The sequence below is a fragment of the Mytilus galloprovincialis genome, chromosome 5 (assembly GCF_965363235.1).
Source record: "Mytilus galloprovincialis chromosome 5, xbMytGall1.hap1.1, whole genome shotgun sequence".
In the NCBI taxonomy this organism is placed as follows: domain Eukaryota; kingdom Metazoa; phylum Mollusca; class Bivalvia; order Mytilida; family Mytilidae; genus Mytilus; species Mytilus galloprovincialis.
The window spans coordinates 18,610,615-18,629,299 of NC_134842.1; the positions used below are offsets into that span (position 1 = coordinate 18,610,615).

At 32.4% G+C, this 18,685-nt stretch overlaps 1 protein-coding gene across 6 annotated transcripts in view; it reads left to right on the top strand.

Moving 5' to 3' along the window:
• Window positions 1–18,685, top strand: part of LOC143075317 (nitric oxide synthase-like protein) — a 92,605-nt gene that overhangs the window by 55,084 nt on the left and 18,836 nt on the right. For all 6 annotated transcript variants that reach the window (XM_076250696.1, XM_076250690.1, XM_076250692.1 and 3 more), the window contains exons 3-10: window positions 7,275–8,355; window positions 9,216–9,361; window positions 10,356–10,518; window positions 11,833–11,924; window positions 14,441–14,582; window positions 16,321–16,460; window positions 17,157–17,331; window positions 18,052–18,153. In XM_076250696.1, the coding sequence (XP_076106811.1) occupies window positions 7,336–8,355; window positions 9,216–9,361; window positions 10,356–10,518; window positions 11,833–11,924; window positions 14,441–14,582; window positions 16,321–16,460; window positions 17,157–17,331; window positions 18,052–18,153 (1,980 nt within the window). In that variant the 5' untranslated portion in view covers window positions 7,275–7,335. The remainder of the gene's footprint in view (window positions 1–7,274; window positions 8,356–9,215; window positions 9,362–10,355; window positions 10,519–11,832; window positions 11,925–14,440; window positions 14,583–16,320; window positions 16,461–17,156; window positions 17,332–18,051; window positions 18,154–18,685) is intronic.

Here is an 18,685-nt window from a genome sequence, read left to right on the forward strand (position 1 = left end):
GATATTTACGTTACAACGTGTTGTGTTTTAAAACATATTTAATGTTCGGTGTAAGATGATTATTAGATGATTAATAGGTTTTCGATTCTTAGTTTGTCATCTAATTATAAAAATTTAAAGCTATAAATATGAAAAATAACAAATTAAAAAGCCAAAAGGTAAAATGTTATGAAATTTCGATGTATATCTAAGGCCTAACGAAACCTTAACTCGATTACATGAGAGAGAAAACATTCTGTAATCTATATTTAATTTATTTTTATTAGAATAATTATGTAATTTAAGTTGTTAAATGAAAGTTTGAAAGATATGAAAATAAAAATTCAAAAGAACATTTTTTTTTTTTTGGTGTTTTAATACGTTTTAATTGAGTAGTTACATTTATAATGGCTACATGTCTATGTGACTAGAAACATATCCGGGTTTACCAACTTGAACATGTCTATAATGAAAATATATTAAATCTATGTCCATTGATTTCGAACAAACCAAATAGTTACATCCTATAAAATGGTTAGAATAAACGGATCCCTCTTAAGGTTATACTGCGAATAAATCAACTTAATTTCAAATGTTATTTACTTCTCCTCATCGATTTACAAATAATTATGTTTAAAAAACCACAAAACATGTCCTTCAACTATGTATACAGAACCACCTGTCATCAGGAAACCGGAGACTGGACATTCGATGATCGAGTCATCTAGTATATAATTCATCCCTCAAAAGAAAAAAACGTAGTCCATCTACATTGACAAGTAGCCTGTCACTGTAAAAATCTAGTTGTTACTTCGTCTTGAATAGGCATTAAATATTTGCCACTGAACTTAAGGAAACCAATAAGCAATCAATCAATATAGTTCAGATGGGTTTTCCTCTCCGTAAACGTATTTTTATCAACAAAGGGGTCAAATAAAAACTGCTAATACCGGATATAAGGTAAATTTAGATTTTTCACTGCTAAGTTAGACTTTGTTTTTGTTTTGCGATGCGTTAATCAGATTGAATGTTAATTTTGTTTGATGAGGAAGGTCAACAGGTAACCAATACGTGTCATTTTAAAATAAACGAACAATAAAAATGGGAAGAGTACGAATAGTCTCTATCTTGTGCGTATCCGAAAAAAAAAATCATTGTTTCAACTTTTCAAGAGTTTTCTGCCGTGACATGCTTTAATAAATAACATGTTCTTCCGCAACGGAGATAAGAAAATGCATTGTCCTGATATTAGTAGTCATTTGCTTAAAAAATAAACATTTATCTAAAGGAAATTCGAAATAATAGATATCCAATTATATCAAAGTTTCGGATCGAATCTTGTTTAGATCAGGTTAACGTTTGTCGTAACACGTTTCAGTAACAATATTATTGCATTGATCATAGTTAAATAAGCGCTTGACATATTAGTTCTTTCTTGCAAAGTCCATGAACGAGAACCAACAACCTTTAATCTTGTTTTAAGATCATTTGTTTTAATAAATGTCCTGGTACTATTTTTTTCTTCTGTACTTAAATGATCATTACGTTGCATATGTTGAAGAATGACTGTAGCCTCTTCTATACATGCTCCGCAAACGGATATACGTGCATTAGTCTGTTAAAAATATGGCTGTGGCCACAAAGTAAAATGCAATACAATCGTCCGTGTACAATTGATGTTAAAAACCCCAAAGTTTGTGTTTTTAAAAGAGATATTATGTTGGCGGTAAGTTATATTACTGTTATTTATTTTTGAAATTTTCGAAATTGAAATCAAAAAGGTAAAGTTAGGGTACTGTTAAAATTGTGTTTCCGCCCCAAATGAAACTTGGAATCTCAATATGTCATTGACTACAAAAACAAACTAAACCTTACTTTGACACGTTTCCAAGTCGTTTGTTAAAACAAATAGAAAATTGACCGGGTCGAAATAAAAATCATATTTCTTGATATATGTATTACAGTCTAATTGTTTATAGTCACGTTATGTTATCTCTGGTGGATAGTTACTTCATTGACAATCACACCACAACTTCATTTTACACTTACTGGACAGTCATTTTCTCTTATTTAAAAAACAATCATATTGGATGTCCACTTCCCATCTAACTTGATTATATTGGATGTCCACTTCCCATCTATCTTGATTATATTGGATGTCCACTTCCCATCTAACTTGATTATATTGGATGTCCACTTCCCATCTAACTTGATTATATTGGATGTCCACTTCCCATCTAACTTGATCATATTGGATGTCCACTTCCCATCTAACTTGATCATATTGGATGTCCAATTCCCATCTAACTTGATCATATTGGATGTCCACTTCCCATCTAACTTGATCATATTGGATGTCCACTTCCCATCTAACTTGATTCTGATTTTCATTGTACGTTAATTTATTCACTAATTATAATTATTCAATAATAAAGATTAATACTGTAACAATAGAATTGAGCCAGAAAACGGGGAATGTATTAACCAGACAACAACTCTACCAAAAAACAGGGTGGCACGTACATGTATAAAGTCAGGAACCTCATCAGTTCTTGTCTTTATATCGTATTGTTCTAGATCTGCAGTTATTATTGAGTGGGGAAGATGATATCTTTAATTCTTTACTCTTGAATTTCTTTACTTCTTGATATAACTGAATAGGATTTAATGCTTTACAGATTTCACAGAAACATATCAGTTACTATTCAGATCTGCAATGGAAAACAACTATAATTGATGTATAACGTCATTTTTTGCGCTATTGTTTTTAGCTACGTAGTTGACCATTAGATTAGTTTGAAAACAACAACAGTTAAAAAACTGTTCTAAATTTGTCATTATAAGGAGCTCATTAAGATATAAACAAGTCAAATTAACACATAATTACAATTGAATGCCTCTCGATAATTTCGATAATGTTGTATATATTATTTTGAGGTTTGTTTTATGCAGAGGTCTGGCATAGGTCTTATGATTTGGTGACATAACTATAAAAGAACATTTTGAGTTATACCTGTAAATATATGTCCTGAATGATGTTTGTGCGAAACCAGTAAGGAAAAACATTATTTATTATGCTTTATTTACACACGCTTTTTTGTGTGTATGAGGTCAAATGGATGCAGTAAAAATTCCTATATATATATATATATATATATATATATATATATATATATATATATATATATATATATATATATATATATATATATTTAAACCAAGATGCATTATACGGTTGCTTATAGTAATGATACTGTTATGATTTTCAGAATTAAACTGCCGCGAATTCAGTTTTCGGAAAGTAAAAATTGAAATAACAGGTGTGCAAATAGAAAAATGAAGAAGTTGTTTAATGTTGTTATTTTGATTCCTACACCGTGGTCATCTCCTCTAACCAAGTAATTTATGTTTATGATCTAATCAGGTTGATGATTTACTACCAAATACACATACTTCAAGGTCACTTTAAGCTGGGAACAGTATATCTAAATATAATATTAATATACATGTTCCTGCTTTAAGCACTGCCTTCATTGGCATTAAGCTACGAATAAAGACACTACACTCTAGTAATTTGTAAACTATAACATATTTCAAAATATATTATATGGTTAATTAATAGAATGTGGTTGCAAAGTTGAACATGAAGCTGTAACGATCAAAAGTTGAAATGTTAAATATGCTACTAAATTCCTTAAATATTTTATGTTTATGGTATCAACATGATCGTGCTCATCTTTAAACTATGTAAACTGTCGATGAATGACAGTTATTTGAAAACACACGATACATGTATATGTAACGACTGTTGTAGCGAAAACATATCCCACGACACAACTCTCATTGCATATTTGCACATAAGTAAATGTTATATTTTCCCTAACTGAAAATCGAATTCTGTGTTATGCAGCAAAGGAGAAGGTCCGGTAAGGACCGATTTTGGCCTCAAATTTCAGGTTCATCTGACGAAAGATTTTGACCACTTTTTGAACACTTAAGTGTCTATTTCATTTGAAACAATTAGTTTATGTAAAAGATTTTAACTGATTTAGTCATTAAAAACGAGCCGATTCAAGCACAAATATGAAAATTCTACCAAATATGCCGAAAAATGTCACTTTTTAGATGGTTTTTGTCAAAAATGAAAGTGGCCTGGCCGCATCCGTGTTCATCTTCAGTCTTTAAGTATGTTACGTATTATCATAAAATACAACTCACATTTAAATGTTAAGGATGAACACGAATGCAGCCACTTTCGTTTAACACGAAAACTGTCTAAAATTTAACTAAAATGCTAGAATTGTGAAGATTTTAGTAATTTAGCATGACTTAATGGTGCTAGTACTCGATATATGTGCATTGTATTGTCAAAAACAGCCCATATTTATAAAGCAGAAGCATTCTACTATCCAATTAATAACTAAAAGTTTACATTTTAACAATTTTGTAAAACTGCTATATTTTGGGGCCAAAAAGGGGTCTTACTGGACCTACTCCTTTTGAAACGAGTCAAAATTTAGAACTTAACTGACTACCAGTATAGCACTGATACCACACATTATACAATTGTCTGTTTATTTGTAAAATCCCCAATTAATTACTGTAAAGTATTGAACGTCTTGCGATCTTCTTTGGATGTTTAAAAAAATATATAAGTTCGACTATCTGTGGAGTTTGGTTGCAGTGTTGTGAATGCAGCTTTAGAAATTAGTCATGCAAATTAAACAGTGATGAGCTTTCTTGTTTTTCTTGCGTAAATTGATTTTGTTTTTTTTTTTGTTTTTTTTTTATTTGTTTGAATGGCTATTTTCTTGTTTATTTTTGTCCCGCTGATATGGGGGTTTCACATTGTTGTAAGCCGTACCAAGTGTGACCAATAATTGCTAACTTCCACATCACGTGATCTCGGGCAGATAGTTGGCGATCTTATCTTTGTATCAATAACACACATACTTATGTCATCCAATTATGTTTCTGTCTAGCTTCAGTATTGATTGAAAATTACTAATTCTAATATGACGTGCTTCTTTCGCTTTGTAAACAACACCGTGATAAAATTCTCGATATATCTATACTTAGCGCAGACTCCAAGATGTACACAAATGGCTGTTTAAATATGCCTCCCACGTAAATCCACATGTATCGTAACCTATGTGTAAATGGTTGTGGATTTCGCTGTGTTAAGAATAAAACCCTACAGAACATTTATTCTGATTCTGATGCATAACAAAAAGAATATACACATTAGAGAACGGAAAAATGGACAAAAACAAAATAAATTAAAATTCCGCGAAATTCCAGTAATGATTTTTGCGCATTAACGTCATTTCAAAACATGACGTCATACGAATGAAAACGTCAAAGTTGAGGGTTTTTCTATTGCGTTTACCTTCTAAACTCGGATACAATTGCATTAAAATAAAGTATTGAGGTAGGTGTTGCTTGTTTTCTGTTCTATTGCATTATTCGCACATTTACTGGTTTCAGCAAGTCAACATGGCGGCTCCTTGGTTACAACATGTCAACAGTGAATTTGACGGTAGCTTACGATAACAAATGTAAATTTAAAATTGCAAATGTTGGGTTTACTGAGAAGTAAAAAAAGTAATCACATTTTTTTTTCTAACGGTTAGTTAAGAAATCATTTATGCAGGTTTGTTAGATTTGTTTTACATTTATCGAACAGTGGGTAAAATAGAACAGCCACACACACGGTATACCCATCATCGCTTCAGTTTTTTAATGATCGTATTTGTCCTATTAGAATCGAAATAATTCATGGAAGCCATAGATTTGTTGTAAATTTACACATGGCCTGGGCCGTGATATTCGTTAATTTTATCCCTCGATAACGCTCAGGATAAAATTCGAATATCACGGCCCAGGCCATGTGCATGAATTATTTCTTAAACACACGATACATGTAAATGTAAAACTGTTGTAACGAAAATGTATCTAACTGCACAACTGTCATTACATAATTGTACACCAGTAAATGCTATGAATCTATCAACTGAAAATCTAATCATAAACAATAAACATTTCATATTTTTTAAAGAGTCGATATTAAGAACACCATGCCCGAAATAAGATATGAATTTCGTGTTTTGATGCATCCCGTTTAGAAGTCCTAGTAAAATATCAATGTTATCTAAGTACATTTAAACAGTCAAATGATTAGTTTCAGATATGCGAATTTTCGGCCCCCTCCTTGTCCCATCTGATCACGTCGGACAATCATGAATACGTCACCTCATGCTATCAGTGTTCCAATCATGATGATGCAAATCCAAAAAGACACTTCAACGAATAAAATGATTTGAAAAGGTACACAATTTGGGAAATTTGAGGCAAATAGTTTAAATCGTTTCTTCATTAAGTTTATTTTCAAACACTTAGGTTTTTGATATTTTGCTGTCACAACTACTTACACTAAATTCAGATATGCAGTTCGACAACTTGTTAATGCGATATTAATATGAACCCTGCTTTGTACTAGATTGACACATTGACCCACGAATCCGTCTCTCACTAAAAGAAATTTCACAGCATTTCTATAATGACAAATTCATTACAGACGAGAGGCCTTTTCCAAGATAGTGATTATCTATCAGTTACTTCTAACTGAATGAACATGTATAATAGCACGTATTTAACGAAACGTGCAATACTAAACAATAAAACACACATTTCCATTCACAAGACACATGTTTGTAGAATAAAATTCATTAGGTATAATAGTACTCAAGACCAAGTGTTTGATAAACCAAAATCATGTTAGAAGATCAAAGCCGAAAGGGTCGAAACAGAACATCAAAACCGTCTGAGGTCATCTTTACTTTATGATGGTACATGTACTACTTTAGTTTTAGTACAATTTCATAATGGTAATCACATGTATATATCATGTGTATTTCAAACCTATGTGTATTTCAAACCTACCTGTTTAATTGTTTAGTTATAATGAATACTATATCTATCAGCTAATTCAGTTCTTTGCTATTACACTTAGAGGGATAACAAAAATCACCAAAAATATGCGGCAGTATTTTAGAATAAAATCGCACCAACTACCAACACCAAACGTCATCGACATGCAAACAAAGACAAACAACAACGTACAACACGTAGTGTTGGTGTGAAAAATGAAGGAGGCATGCTAGAGGGTCGTATGGTGACCTCTAGTTATATTTTGTATTTTTTTATCCTGTTTGTCCATTGGCGAAAAACACAGTCTTCACAATCAATCTTTCTAGATTTGAATAATGAATTATCTTGTTCATTCTAATTTTCAGAATGTAGAACTCGAACGGCAGGATAGTGACGGACAGAGTGATTTAGTTGTCCAGTATATATATGTCTCTCAGTTTAAGAGTCGATAAACCGAAAATGGAATCCGATAACTCTAATATGATTCGTGTTAAAATCATCAAGAAAATTGACACAGGTCTTGGGTTTTTGATCCAGCCTAGATCCGAAAAACCACACGTGGTTATTTCTGCAATCGTTTCTGGAGGGATGGCTGAAAAATGTGGGTTGATACGTATAGGTGACGTCATAGTACGTGTAAATGAAATGGACTTAAGTGATATGGTGTATGAGAAATGTGTAGATTTACTCAAATCTTTACCACAAGAAACAGCGGTATCCTTGTTACTTAAGGGACCTGATGGATACACATCATACTTGCACACTACTTTTTTAGAAAACGGAACTCCACATACTACAAGAATTACTAAACCTGTTGCAAATAATGAATCATTCGTCTCTCGTCTGAGAAGAACATTCGGAAGATCTCAATCCCCTTCAGGGCGAACACCCTTAAGACAAAGTCGCAGCGGCAATATTAGTCCAAAACGGAATAAACAAAAGCAAGAAAAAGAAAAGATAGACACTGATCAAATGGATCAAACTTGTTTTGTATGTCCGGTTAATCATAGTAGTACTTCAAAAGTTCAGAACGACGCAGAATCTCAAACAGACGGGGAAAATGCAAAACAAGTAATACCTTCTGTAACCGCCAATGGTGGTCCACTTGTCATTATACGGGAATCAAAGAAGACGGTGAACAACAATTCGTTAAAAAACATAAATAAATCAGAAATAAATAATGAAGTTGACACCATTGATAATAATACAGTTAAAAACCATTCTACAGATAGTCAGTTAAATGTAATTCCGAATGGCAGGGTTAATGGAGCAGAGAATCTCGAAGAGAGACGAGACTCTAAGGGAATAATAGTTAGTCCATCGATGCAGAGAAAAGAAGGCATGGCGCATAATTCACCAGCTCAACAAAAGCGATATGTTAAACTGAGAAATATTGCTGATAGCAAACTTGTCTTTACAGATACTCTCCATTCGAAGGCAATAGAGGTAGGTAGATTTAAATGTATACTTCTAGAGTTATTTCTCATATATCCTTCATCAAAGTTTATTTTTCAATTTTCATAATTCGGTCGAATTAATATATGATCCATAATAAGTGAAAAATAGATTTATATGATATATTAAAACTCATGAAACATGTTAATTGGTAAATTAAAATGTAATTGATATAGATTTATTTGACGTAGGCGATTTGAAATGCGGATATAAATATTGCTTGAATTGATATATTTATACCATAAATGAGAAATTATTAAAAAAAAAAATAGCAATAACATATTTTTCTTTCTTTCTTATACTTTAATGAGGTCGGTATTTTTAATTTATTTTAACACTTTTCCTCTTAAATAGAAATATTACATGTATTTGTCTCTTGGACAGACACAGCTTTTTATAAAGAATTTGAAAAAAAATCTTACAAATTATAAACTGAAAAAAAAACCCTGCCATGTTCAAATCCATGGGCAAGTAATTAACGTACATTACATCTAAAACTAACAAAGGAACATGTCATAGTTTTCCTTTTTACTTCCTTTTTTCCCTTCTATTTCTTTGTTTTATCTTAGCTTTTCGTTTTCTATTGCTGTTAGTCTATTATCCGGATTTGACTTTTGAAATCTCTAGACTTCGGTTTCAACTTAAAAGAAGTAAACGCGACTAAATGTTTTTGTGTTTTTAAGTTTCGTACTTCCGCTGTCCAGAGATTGCATTTTCGCATTTTGTTGGTAAAATTTTTTATCAAATCTGCCGGGAATGTTTGCCGTAGTTTAATGAAAACAACATCTGAGTGTATTCGCTCTCTTTATTGTCCATAAACAAAACGATAAGTCAAAGTTTTTATCTTTTAGAATGTTCCCTGCGCTCACAATAGATGTTTGGGGTCACTCATGGGTACCAGTGTGCCTGGTAGAGCACAAGGAACAGTTAGACCAAAAGAGGAGATGTTGGTTCATGCAAAGGACTTCTTTGATCAATATTTTACAAGCATCAAAAGGTATGTATATAAGTGGTAATTTGCAGTCAAGTATCACCATCTTTTTGAGTATAATTTGAAATATTATTGAACTAACATAAAATGTATCATTGCGTATGTTTTTCTCTCTCCATAAAATACATAAACCCATGTACAGCTGTTTAAAAAAAAAGCAAGAAATTCTCCTTTTAAAATTTCGAATTTCCAAGTTGACATTTTTCAGTTATTTTTTTACCTAATTTGGAAGTAAAAAATGTCAAGTAGAAGTAAAAATGTAACAAGTCGAGTGTGCGAAATGTCAACTTGGAAGTTGAAAACGTCAATTAGAAAAATTACAAATTTCAACTTGAAACAGAGAAATATCAATTTGGAACTTTAAGAATTGTCAACTTGGAAGCAGAAAATGTCAAAATGGAAAATATCTTTTTAAAAGGATTGTCTTTGCTAGTCTCTCCAAAATTATAGATGCAATACGCAACTAGTCATGTATAGCAGAAGTAGCTTTACAATAATTAGAGTTTATAAATAATAAATCATGACACAATATACTATCGTGCTAATGGCCGCTGTTGATTAAAACAGATGAACAATTACAAATAAAAGTATTGAAAAGTATACTTTCATTCATTCTAATTATACAACGATTGTATCTTGTCGTTTTGGGACTGAAAGTTCATGATAGCGATCATCACTTCACGGATTAAATAAAAATTGAATGAATTTCCCGACTAGAAATGATAAACGATTTACGGTCAACAAAAATATAAAAAAGGATATGCCGTAAAAGGGTTCTTAAATATAAAAAAATGTCGTAAAAATGTCGTTTAGAAGATGGACATATCTTCATATTGTTTCTTTATTCAAAATGGAATTGAACTTCACGGATCTCGATCAATACTTGATTCAAAAAGATTAGTTGGTCGATTGTCACTTTTGCTTTACGTCCAGTGGAAAATATTTCATGCATATTCGGTATCAGTTTTTGAATTTTCAATGAATATATTGCTTTCTTTAGGCAAAATACCCCTGCTCATCAAACAAGGTTGAGTGAAGTTTACAGCTCAATTGAGAAGACTGGGAAATACGAGCTGACGACGAGTGAGCTGACGTATGGAGCTAAACTAGCATGGAGAAATGCAGCCAGATGTATAGGTAGAATACAGTGGTCCAAGCTGCAGGTAAAATTCCTGAGGAGAGATAACCAACTCATTTACAATTTTAAGTTTATCATTATGCGTTTTCTAGATTTAAAAAAAGAATTCTAATATGAGGTGCTGCTTTCACTTGTGAACAAACCCATGCTTTAAATCCAATATAATTTGTTTGCACGTATATTGACTTCTTCAGAATAATAAATTTTATCAAATTATCTTGCACTTAATATATTTTCCTAACTTTAAAACACTTTCAAACTCTTAAATGGTGCACATGATGTTACTAATTCTCATTTATTATGACTGTAATGTGTTGCATGGAAGAGCCTACACAAACGCTTTTACACTTATACTTATCCGACATAGAAATTACCTTAATTGTCCTATTTAGAATCGAAATAATTGATGCAAGCTATACTTTATAGCTTGCATCAATTATTTCTTAATCCTTAAGTGTTACATTGTGCTTGACGTAACTGGTTAATATCCAAAAAAAAGTTGTATACCTGTTGGAAAACGTAATGTCATCCTTTGAAAAATAAACCAGTTTATACCCGTTTAAAAAATGTAATATCGTCCGCTGTAGAAACCTGTTTATGTCAGTTTAATTATTGTAATGTCATCCTTGAATACAAGTCCAGATTTATATCCTACCCGTCTATAAAAATGTAATGTCACCCAGGAAAAAAACAGGTTTGTACCAGTTTATAAAATGTAATTATATCTCCTGAAAATAACTGGTGTATACCCGTTTGAAAAATGTCATGTCACCACCCGAAAAAAAACCCAATTTATACCCGTTTAACTAAATGCCATGTTTTCACATTTTTCACATATTTTTTTTTATAAACGAACTATATATGATAGGTAAAACACAAACAATCGAGTTCCAAGTCTTTTGCAGCGTAGTTGAACTCTGAATATAAGTTCTTATGTTTTAAAAATGAAAACTTCATGTCTGGTATGATTTACATTCAATTTGTTATTAAAATTACAGCCATTCTTATTAGTTAGTTGACAGATCCATATTTTTCAAATATGCATTTCACTCCAACGCATACATATAAACGATTCTAGCATACATTGGATCTTTCAATATAAGTATCCTTGGGGATGTAGAAATCTAACAATAGAACTGCTGATCGCATAAGAAAGAAATAAACGTCTAAAGGTTTTCTAATACAGTCGATAAACCAGCCTAAGAGTCAAACTTGTTAACTATATTTTCATTTTTCAATATATTTCAATACATCTCATTGTATTAAACTGTGATTATAAAAAGACTGTAGCTGTTTCGAGTTTTTAATCAGTATAAATGTATTTCAAATGTAAATTCAGGTGTTTGATGCCAGACATATAACGACTGCACGAGGAATGTTCGAGGCTATATGCAACCACATAAAGTATGCAACAAACAAAGGAAATATCAGGTATTAATTCCCAGTAAACATTTTAATTATTACCCTTAAGATAAAAATATGACCACGCACAGTGATGACTCTAGTTATGCTTTTTATAACTTCTAGCGTTTCATGGTTAAAATTGAGAAATATTTGATTGATTTTGCATTAATCGTAAATATGAATCTTTTCAATTTCTGTGTATAAAAACATTCATGTAGCGCATATTTAAAGGGTAGCTTTTCCAAGTTGATACGATATTTCAGGATCGGATTTTCCTATCATGATTTCCCAAATAGAAGGTTGATATATGTACTGGGAAGGAAGTTAGATAACAAAGGGTTTCAATTTTCTAGGTTTCTAATTTTAAAATCATCGGATGTTTTATATTATTTAATGCGTTTCCCTCAGTTTTAGTTTGTTACCCCGATTTTTCTTTTTGTCCATAGATTTATGAGTTTTGAACAGCGGTATACTATTGTTGCCTTTATTTATAAGTTTTAAAGACGCCATTATTAAATTTTATTTTATATGGAACACTTGTTTCACATATGAACACTGATATGTTCCACTAGTCATTCGCGACGTCCTCTTTGACATCATTGAATGTGATATGGCTTTGTTCCACTTGAGTGCTCCTGCTGTTCCACTTGAGTGCTCCCCTGTTGTTCCACTTGAGTGCTCCTGTTGTTCCACTTGAGTGATCCCCTGTTGTTCCACTTGAGTGCTCCCCTGTTGTTCCACTTGAGCGCTCCTGTTGTTCCACTTGAGTGTTCCCCTGTTGTTCCACTTGGATGCTCCCCTGTTGTTCCACTTGAGTGCTCCTGTTGTTCCTTTATTTTCCTCTTATAGTTGATGTGTTTCACTCGGTGTTTAGTTTGAAACCCGGATATGTTTTCTCTCAGTCAATTTATGACTTTTGAACAGAAATCTCCCTTCCGAGTTCCTTTTTGTTTTGATTTCAAAGGGTTAGTACGGCTTTTGCCTAATATTGCATTTTTTTTTAATAATTTATATTTTTTTGTCCATGTTTCTTCTACCGTTAGCCGTCCCATTTACTATAAAGTCGTGTATTAATATTCGCTCTCGTCAGGCTCTTTTGATATGTTCTAATTGTCGTCCACAATCACTTTCCTTTTTTTTAATGCGACTTACTGAATTAAGAGTTATCTCCTTGGTTTGTACTTACACGAGCAACACGACGGGTGTCATATGTGGAGTGGAATCTGCTCAACTTTCCATAAACCTGAGATCTCTCTTTTTTTTTTTGGATGTGCGTTTTGCTTTATATTGGATTTATAAATTGTGTTTTATAAACTAGTACTGCTATCTGTCTTTTACTTGCGGAGGAAATTATGATTTAGGGCAGGAAAGTGAGAATTGGGATAGGGAAGTGGGAATCATGGACCTGCCCCTCTCAGAGCTGAAAACATTTTGATTGTGTGGATATTATTATGGCTTCAAATTTTACTAGGAATTCTCTCTTCAATCTGTGATTGGAATATTCAGGAAACGTGACAATAATATAAAAGCAAAACTCATATCTATACCTATTAAATACTTTTTATGAATCACGACAAGTTCTTCAAAGTGTAAACGCCCAGGTGTTTGATCAGTATAGTTGTCGTAAAACATTTTCATGTACCTGCTGATCGCCCCGATGTTTGATCCGTATAGTTGTCGTAAAACATGTACATGTACCTGATGATCGCCTCGATGTTTGATCCGTATAGTTGTAAAACATTTACATGTACCTGATGATCGCTTGATGTTTGATCAGTATAGTTGTCGTAAAACATTTACATGTACCTGATGATCGCCCAGATGTTTGATCAGTATAGTTGTCGTAAAACATGTACATGTACCTGATGATCGCCCCGATGTTTGATCAGTATAGTTGTCGTAAAACATTTACATATACCTGATGATCGCCCCGATGTTTGATCCGTATAGTTGTCGTAAAACATTTACATGTACCTGCTGATTGACAATTAACTAATGTGTACTATTTGTTATCATTGCTATATACCGAAAAAGTTACAGAATCTTATAAAACAATATTTTTTTTTAATTTTTTTATCTGTTATAAAATCAAATGAATACTTTATAATTGTCCTGTCATGGTAATTTATAGAATATGAATATGGCGCCTTTTATAAAGCTATACCAATATAATGAAATACAAAATATTTGGTGGGGGGGGGGGGGGGGAAGTCCGTTGCTTACAGAAACAAAGAATAAGTCAAACTCACCCAGTTGTCTTCATTGGTATAAATTCAATTCTCAAAATGCAACATCATTCCAAATGTTTATACTTGTAATTAAATAATTACTGTCTTTCTTCAATTCGATGGGTTTCGTCTGTCCCTCGGTATATTCTCCCTTTTTTGACTGCCACTTGATGTTTTCTCTCCAGCTCTACTTTTTACGTCAAAAGTTGTTTTAAAATACATGCCTTTTTGTACATGTAAATAAATACTGATTAACATTACAATATCATTCAATAAATAAAATATAAACTTATCTAGAAATATTTTTTTCTTCAGATCAGCAATTACTGTTTTTCCACCTCGAACTGATTCTAAGCATGACTTCAGGGTATGGAACACACAGCTTATTATGTATGCTGGCTACAAACAGCCGGACGGATCGGTTATTGGTGATCCAGCATCTATAGATTTTACTAATGTAAGTGTTGTAACACATAATCGTTTTTTTGCGGTGCTGCATCGCTTGATATTCTCAGCAAGTTTTTTTTTAGAAGACTGATGTATGTATCTTTATATCTTTTAAAATGCGTCAAATATGTTTAGCTGAACACATTGCTAAACTTTGTTTGTTTACTTTTCATTCCTATGATGTTCCTGACAGTGTTATTACATGTGAGCGTTACTCGACACTCCATACGGTATTATTACCAATAAGTGTTAAACTACGTTCTGCACCGTGTTGTTACCATTGATCGTTACGTTCCTCACGATGTTGTTACACATGAACATTATCCGACGTTCTACAACGTTCCGCAAGTGGATGTTACCGGAAGCATTACCCGACATAACGTATGATGTTAATATCAGTGAGCATTACACGACGTTCTGTACGGTGTTGTTACCAATGAGCGTTCACATTATTTCACAAAGTGTTGTTATCAGTGATTATTATCTGATATTCCGTACGGTGTTGTAACCAATGAGCGTTACACATTATTTCGCACAGTGTTGTTATCAGTGATTATTATCTGATATTCCATACGGTGTTGTTACCAATGAGCATTACACATTATTTCACACAGTGTTGTTATCAGTGATTATTATCTGATATTCCATACGGTGTTGTTACCAATGAGCGTTACACATTATTTCACACAGTGTTGTTATCAGTGATTATTATCTGATATTCCGTACGGTGTTGTTACCAATGAGCGTTACACATTATTTCACACAGTGTTGTTATCAGTGATTATTATCTGATATTCCGTACGGTGTTGTAACCAATGAGCGTTACACATTATTTCGCACAGTGTTGTTATCAGTGATTATTATCTGATATTCCATACGGTGTTGTTACCAATGAGCGTTACACATTATTTCACACAGTGTTGTTATCAGTGATTATTATCTGATATTCCGTACGGTGTTGTTACCAATGAGCGTTACACATTATTTCACACAGTGTTGTTATCAGTGATTATTATCTGATATTCCGTACGGTGTTGTTACCAATGAGCATTACACATTATTTCACACAGTGTTGTTATCAGTGATTATTATCTGATATTCCGTACGGTGTTGTAACCAATGAGCGTTACACATTATTTCGCACAGTGTTGTTATCAGTGATTATTATCTGATATTCCGTACGATGTTGTTACCAATGAGCGTTACACATTATTTCGCACAGTGTTGTTATCAGTGATTATTATCTGATATTCCGTACGGTGTTGTTACCAATGAGCATTACACATTATTTCGCACAGTGTTGTTATCAGTAATTATTATCTGATATTCCGTACGGTGTTGTTACCAATGAGCATTACACATTATTTCACACAGTGTTGTTATCAGTAATTATTATCTGATATTCCGTACGGTGTTGTTACCAATGAGCGTTACACATTATCACACAGTGTTACAAGACAGACCGTATATATGAATAGAATTTCACGTTATTTTTTCAAACCAAGAAGAAAAAATTCACATGTTGCATAGAAATTCAATTATTAAGTTAAAGTCTGTATTGTGCATGTGTGATTTGTTTTTATCTACCAAATAGGTTGGGGTTATTATATTTGTTTTGGGGGATATTCCTGTCGAACATACTGGTTTGACAATGTTTTATTGTTAAGGAATATATGGACTTCATATCACTCTTATGTTTTACCGTAGATTGTAAATGGACTTCATATCACTCTTATGTTTTACCGTAGGTTGTAATAAAGATGGGTTGGAAGCCTAAATTTGGAATGTTCGATGTCTTGCCGCTAATTCTACAAGCCAATGGAATGGACCCAGAAATGTTTGAGATTCCAGCGGAGTTAATTTTTGAAGTTCCAATAAAGCATCCAAAGTAATTTGTTTGAATAATAACATTTTCTTCGTTCTGCACAAGTAGATGTTGTATGATAAATAATTTTTGATAAATGTAAATGTGACTAAACATACAACGATTAATTTGTATTTGTTCATATACTGTATTTGGTTTTCGGTGAATAGTTGATTTATTGACGATCATACCAAGTCTTCTTTTTTATATGTAAGAATTATAAATGGATAGTTTATGTTAATGTACTTATTAAGTGCGCATAATCATCCTTGTTATCAAAATATGTTAAAAAGTTTGTCTTAAATAAATGTATACCATGCAACAATATTGACCGGAGTAAAGATATTGGAAAAAGAGAGGCACAATATCATACATAGAATATAAGAATACACTGAATAGTTTCATACACTATTATGTTTTTTGACATCATAATGTTCATACGAGCAGCAACGTCCTATCCCATATCAGACATATGTCGTATACAAGTATGATTTATGTCAAAATGGAGTTGCAACCCAACATTAGATTATGACAGTGAAAGCTGTGAATAAAGTTAATTTTTCTAGAACATAGAAAAGTTTCCCTTGAATTAAGGTTACAAAACGCTCAGGCATGATTACAGCAGGACAAGAAGAGTAAATAGAAGTGACATGTTTTAGAAGGTTTTACTGTATATTATTTAGAATATTGAATCAATTTGATCGAAATATTTTTTGTCAGATTTCCGAGTTTTGCTGAGTTAGGACTGAAATGGTTTGCCTTACCAGCCGTGTCTGCTATGTTGTTTGACTGTGGTGGACTGGAATTTACAGCTTGTCCTTTTAATGGATGGTATATGGGCACTGAAATCGCTTCTAGAGACTTTCTAGATGCACAGAGATATAATCTAATAGAGGTAAATCAGCATTCGTACTTGTATTTTCATTGAAGTTAGGTTATGTTTTGTTATTTTACTTTTATAAAGTTTAAACTAAGAATTTTCCCGAAGACATAAAATCAAGGATTAGTAAATATAAATCCTTGATACAATGATCAGAATAAAGTTCATTGAAAACTAATTCATAAAAATCGTCCAAGTACCGTACTTTCTAAAGAACACACTTCATGTAAAAAAATAATAAAACGCGAGTACAAAGTGGGCGATAAGCGAATCAAAGCGGCATTATCAAGTTCTCATTGAATATGAATTCCATGATTTGTGCAGATTTGATTCAAAAACATAATTATTCATCCAGCCAAAAAAGTGGCTATCGAAGTGGATAGTTCTTAAAGCATGTGCCAAGAAATAAACAATACATATTTTGCAAAATTATTATCACAGATAAGCAAGGATTGGTGTAAGCGGATACAATTAAACGCCGCAACAACAGACGGTGCCGAACTCTTTCTAAAAATACTAACTTCAAATCTGACTTTGATGTTATCTTTATTGAGAAGATTCTTTACGTGACACAAGACATCCCTTTATTGATTTGACTTTGCAATACGTTCCCATTGATGACCACTCCAACCTATTCATTTATTTAATTTAAAAATCTTGTACAAGCCAGGATCGATCCAATTTATTGCCAAAATGTCAGCCTAGTATTGACCAGATTATAACTGTACTTTACAGAAAATTGCAGAAAAATTAGGACTTGACACGAGGAAGAATTCTTCGTTATGGCGTGACAGAGTTTGTGTGGAAACAAATATTGCAGTCCTTCATAGTTATCAGGTATCAAAACATACAATATTTATCTTACCATTATGAATAGAAAAGATAATATTTGTTATTTTTGTCCAAAATATTAAGATGACGATACTATAAACGAAGAACGTAACAATTGTTAAACTGCATTATATAGGTTTTTCGTCAAATATATAATAACTTTTTTTAAGTTAATAATTTTGGATTCACTAGTATATTGATTATAATATTTATAATATATAATATATAAAGTTATGAGGACTTGTTTAGGTAACATTGTCCTCTGTTAAAATATTGTCACACACAGGTCATAGGAAAATTATAGGATTTAATACTGAATTATTGAAAATGAATTCACTGTTTGTGAACACCAAGCTCTCAATTCGGAACATATCTCTAGATGTCTGGAATTTTACGCGGCCTTTCGTTCTTGAGTAAATGCATTCGTCACAATCCCACCTCTTCAATACCTCCATCGGATACATTGCGATAAACGGAGTCACTGAGTATAGCCGTTTAAGCCTTATCGATGTAAATATAACACTTACTTTAAATGACT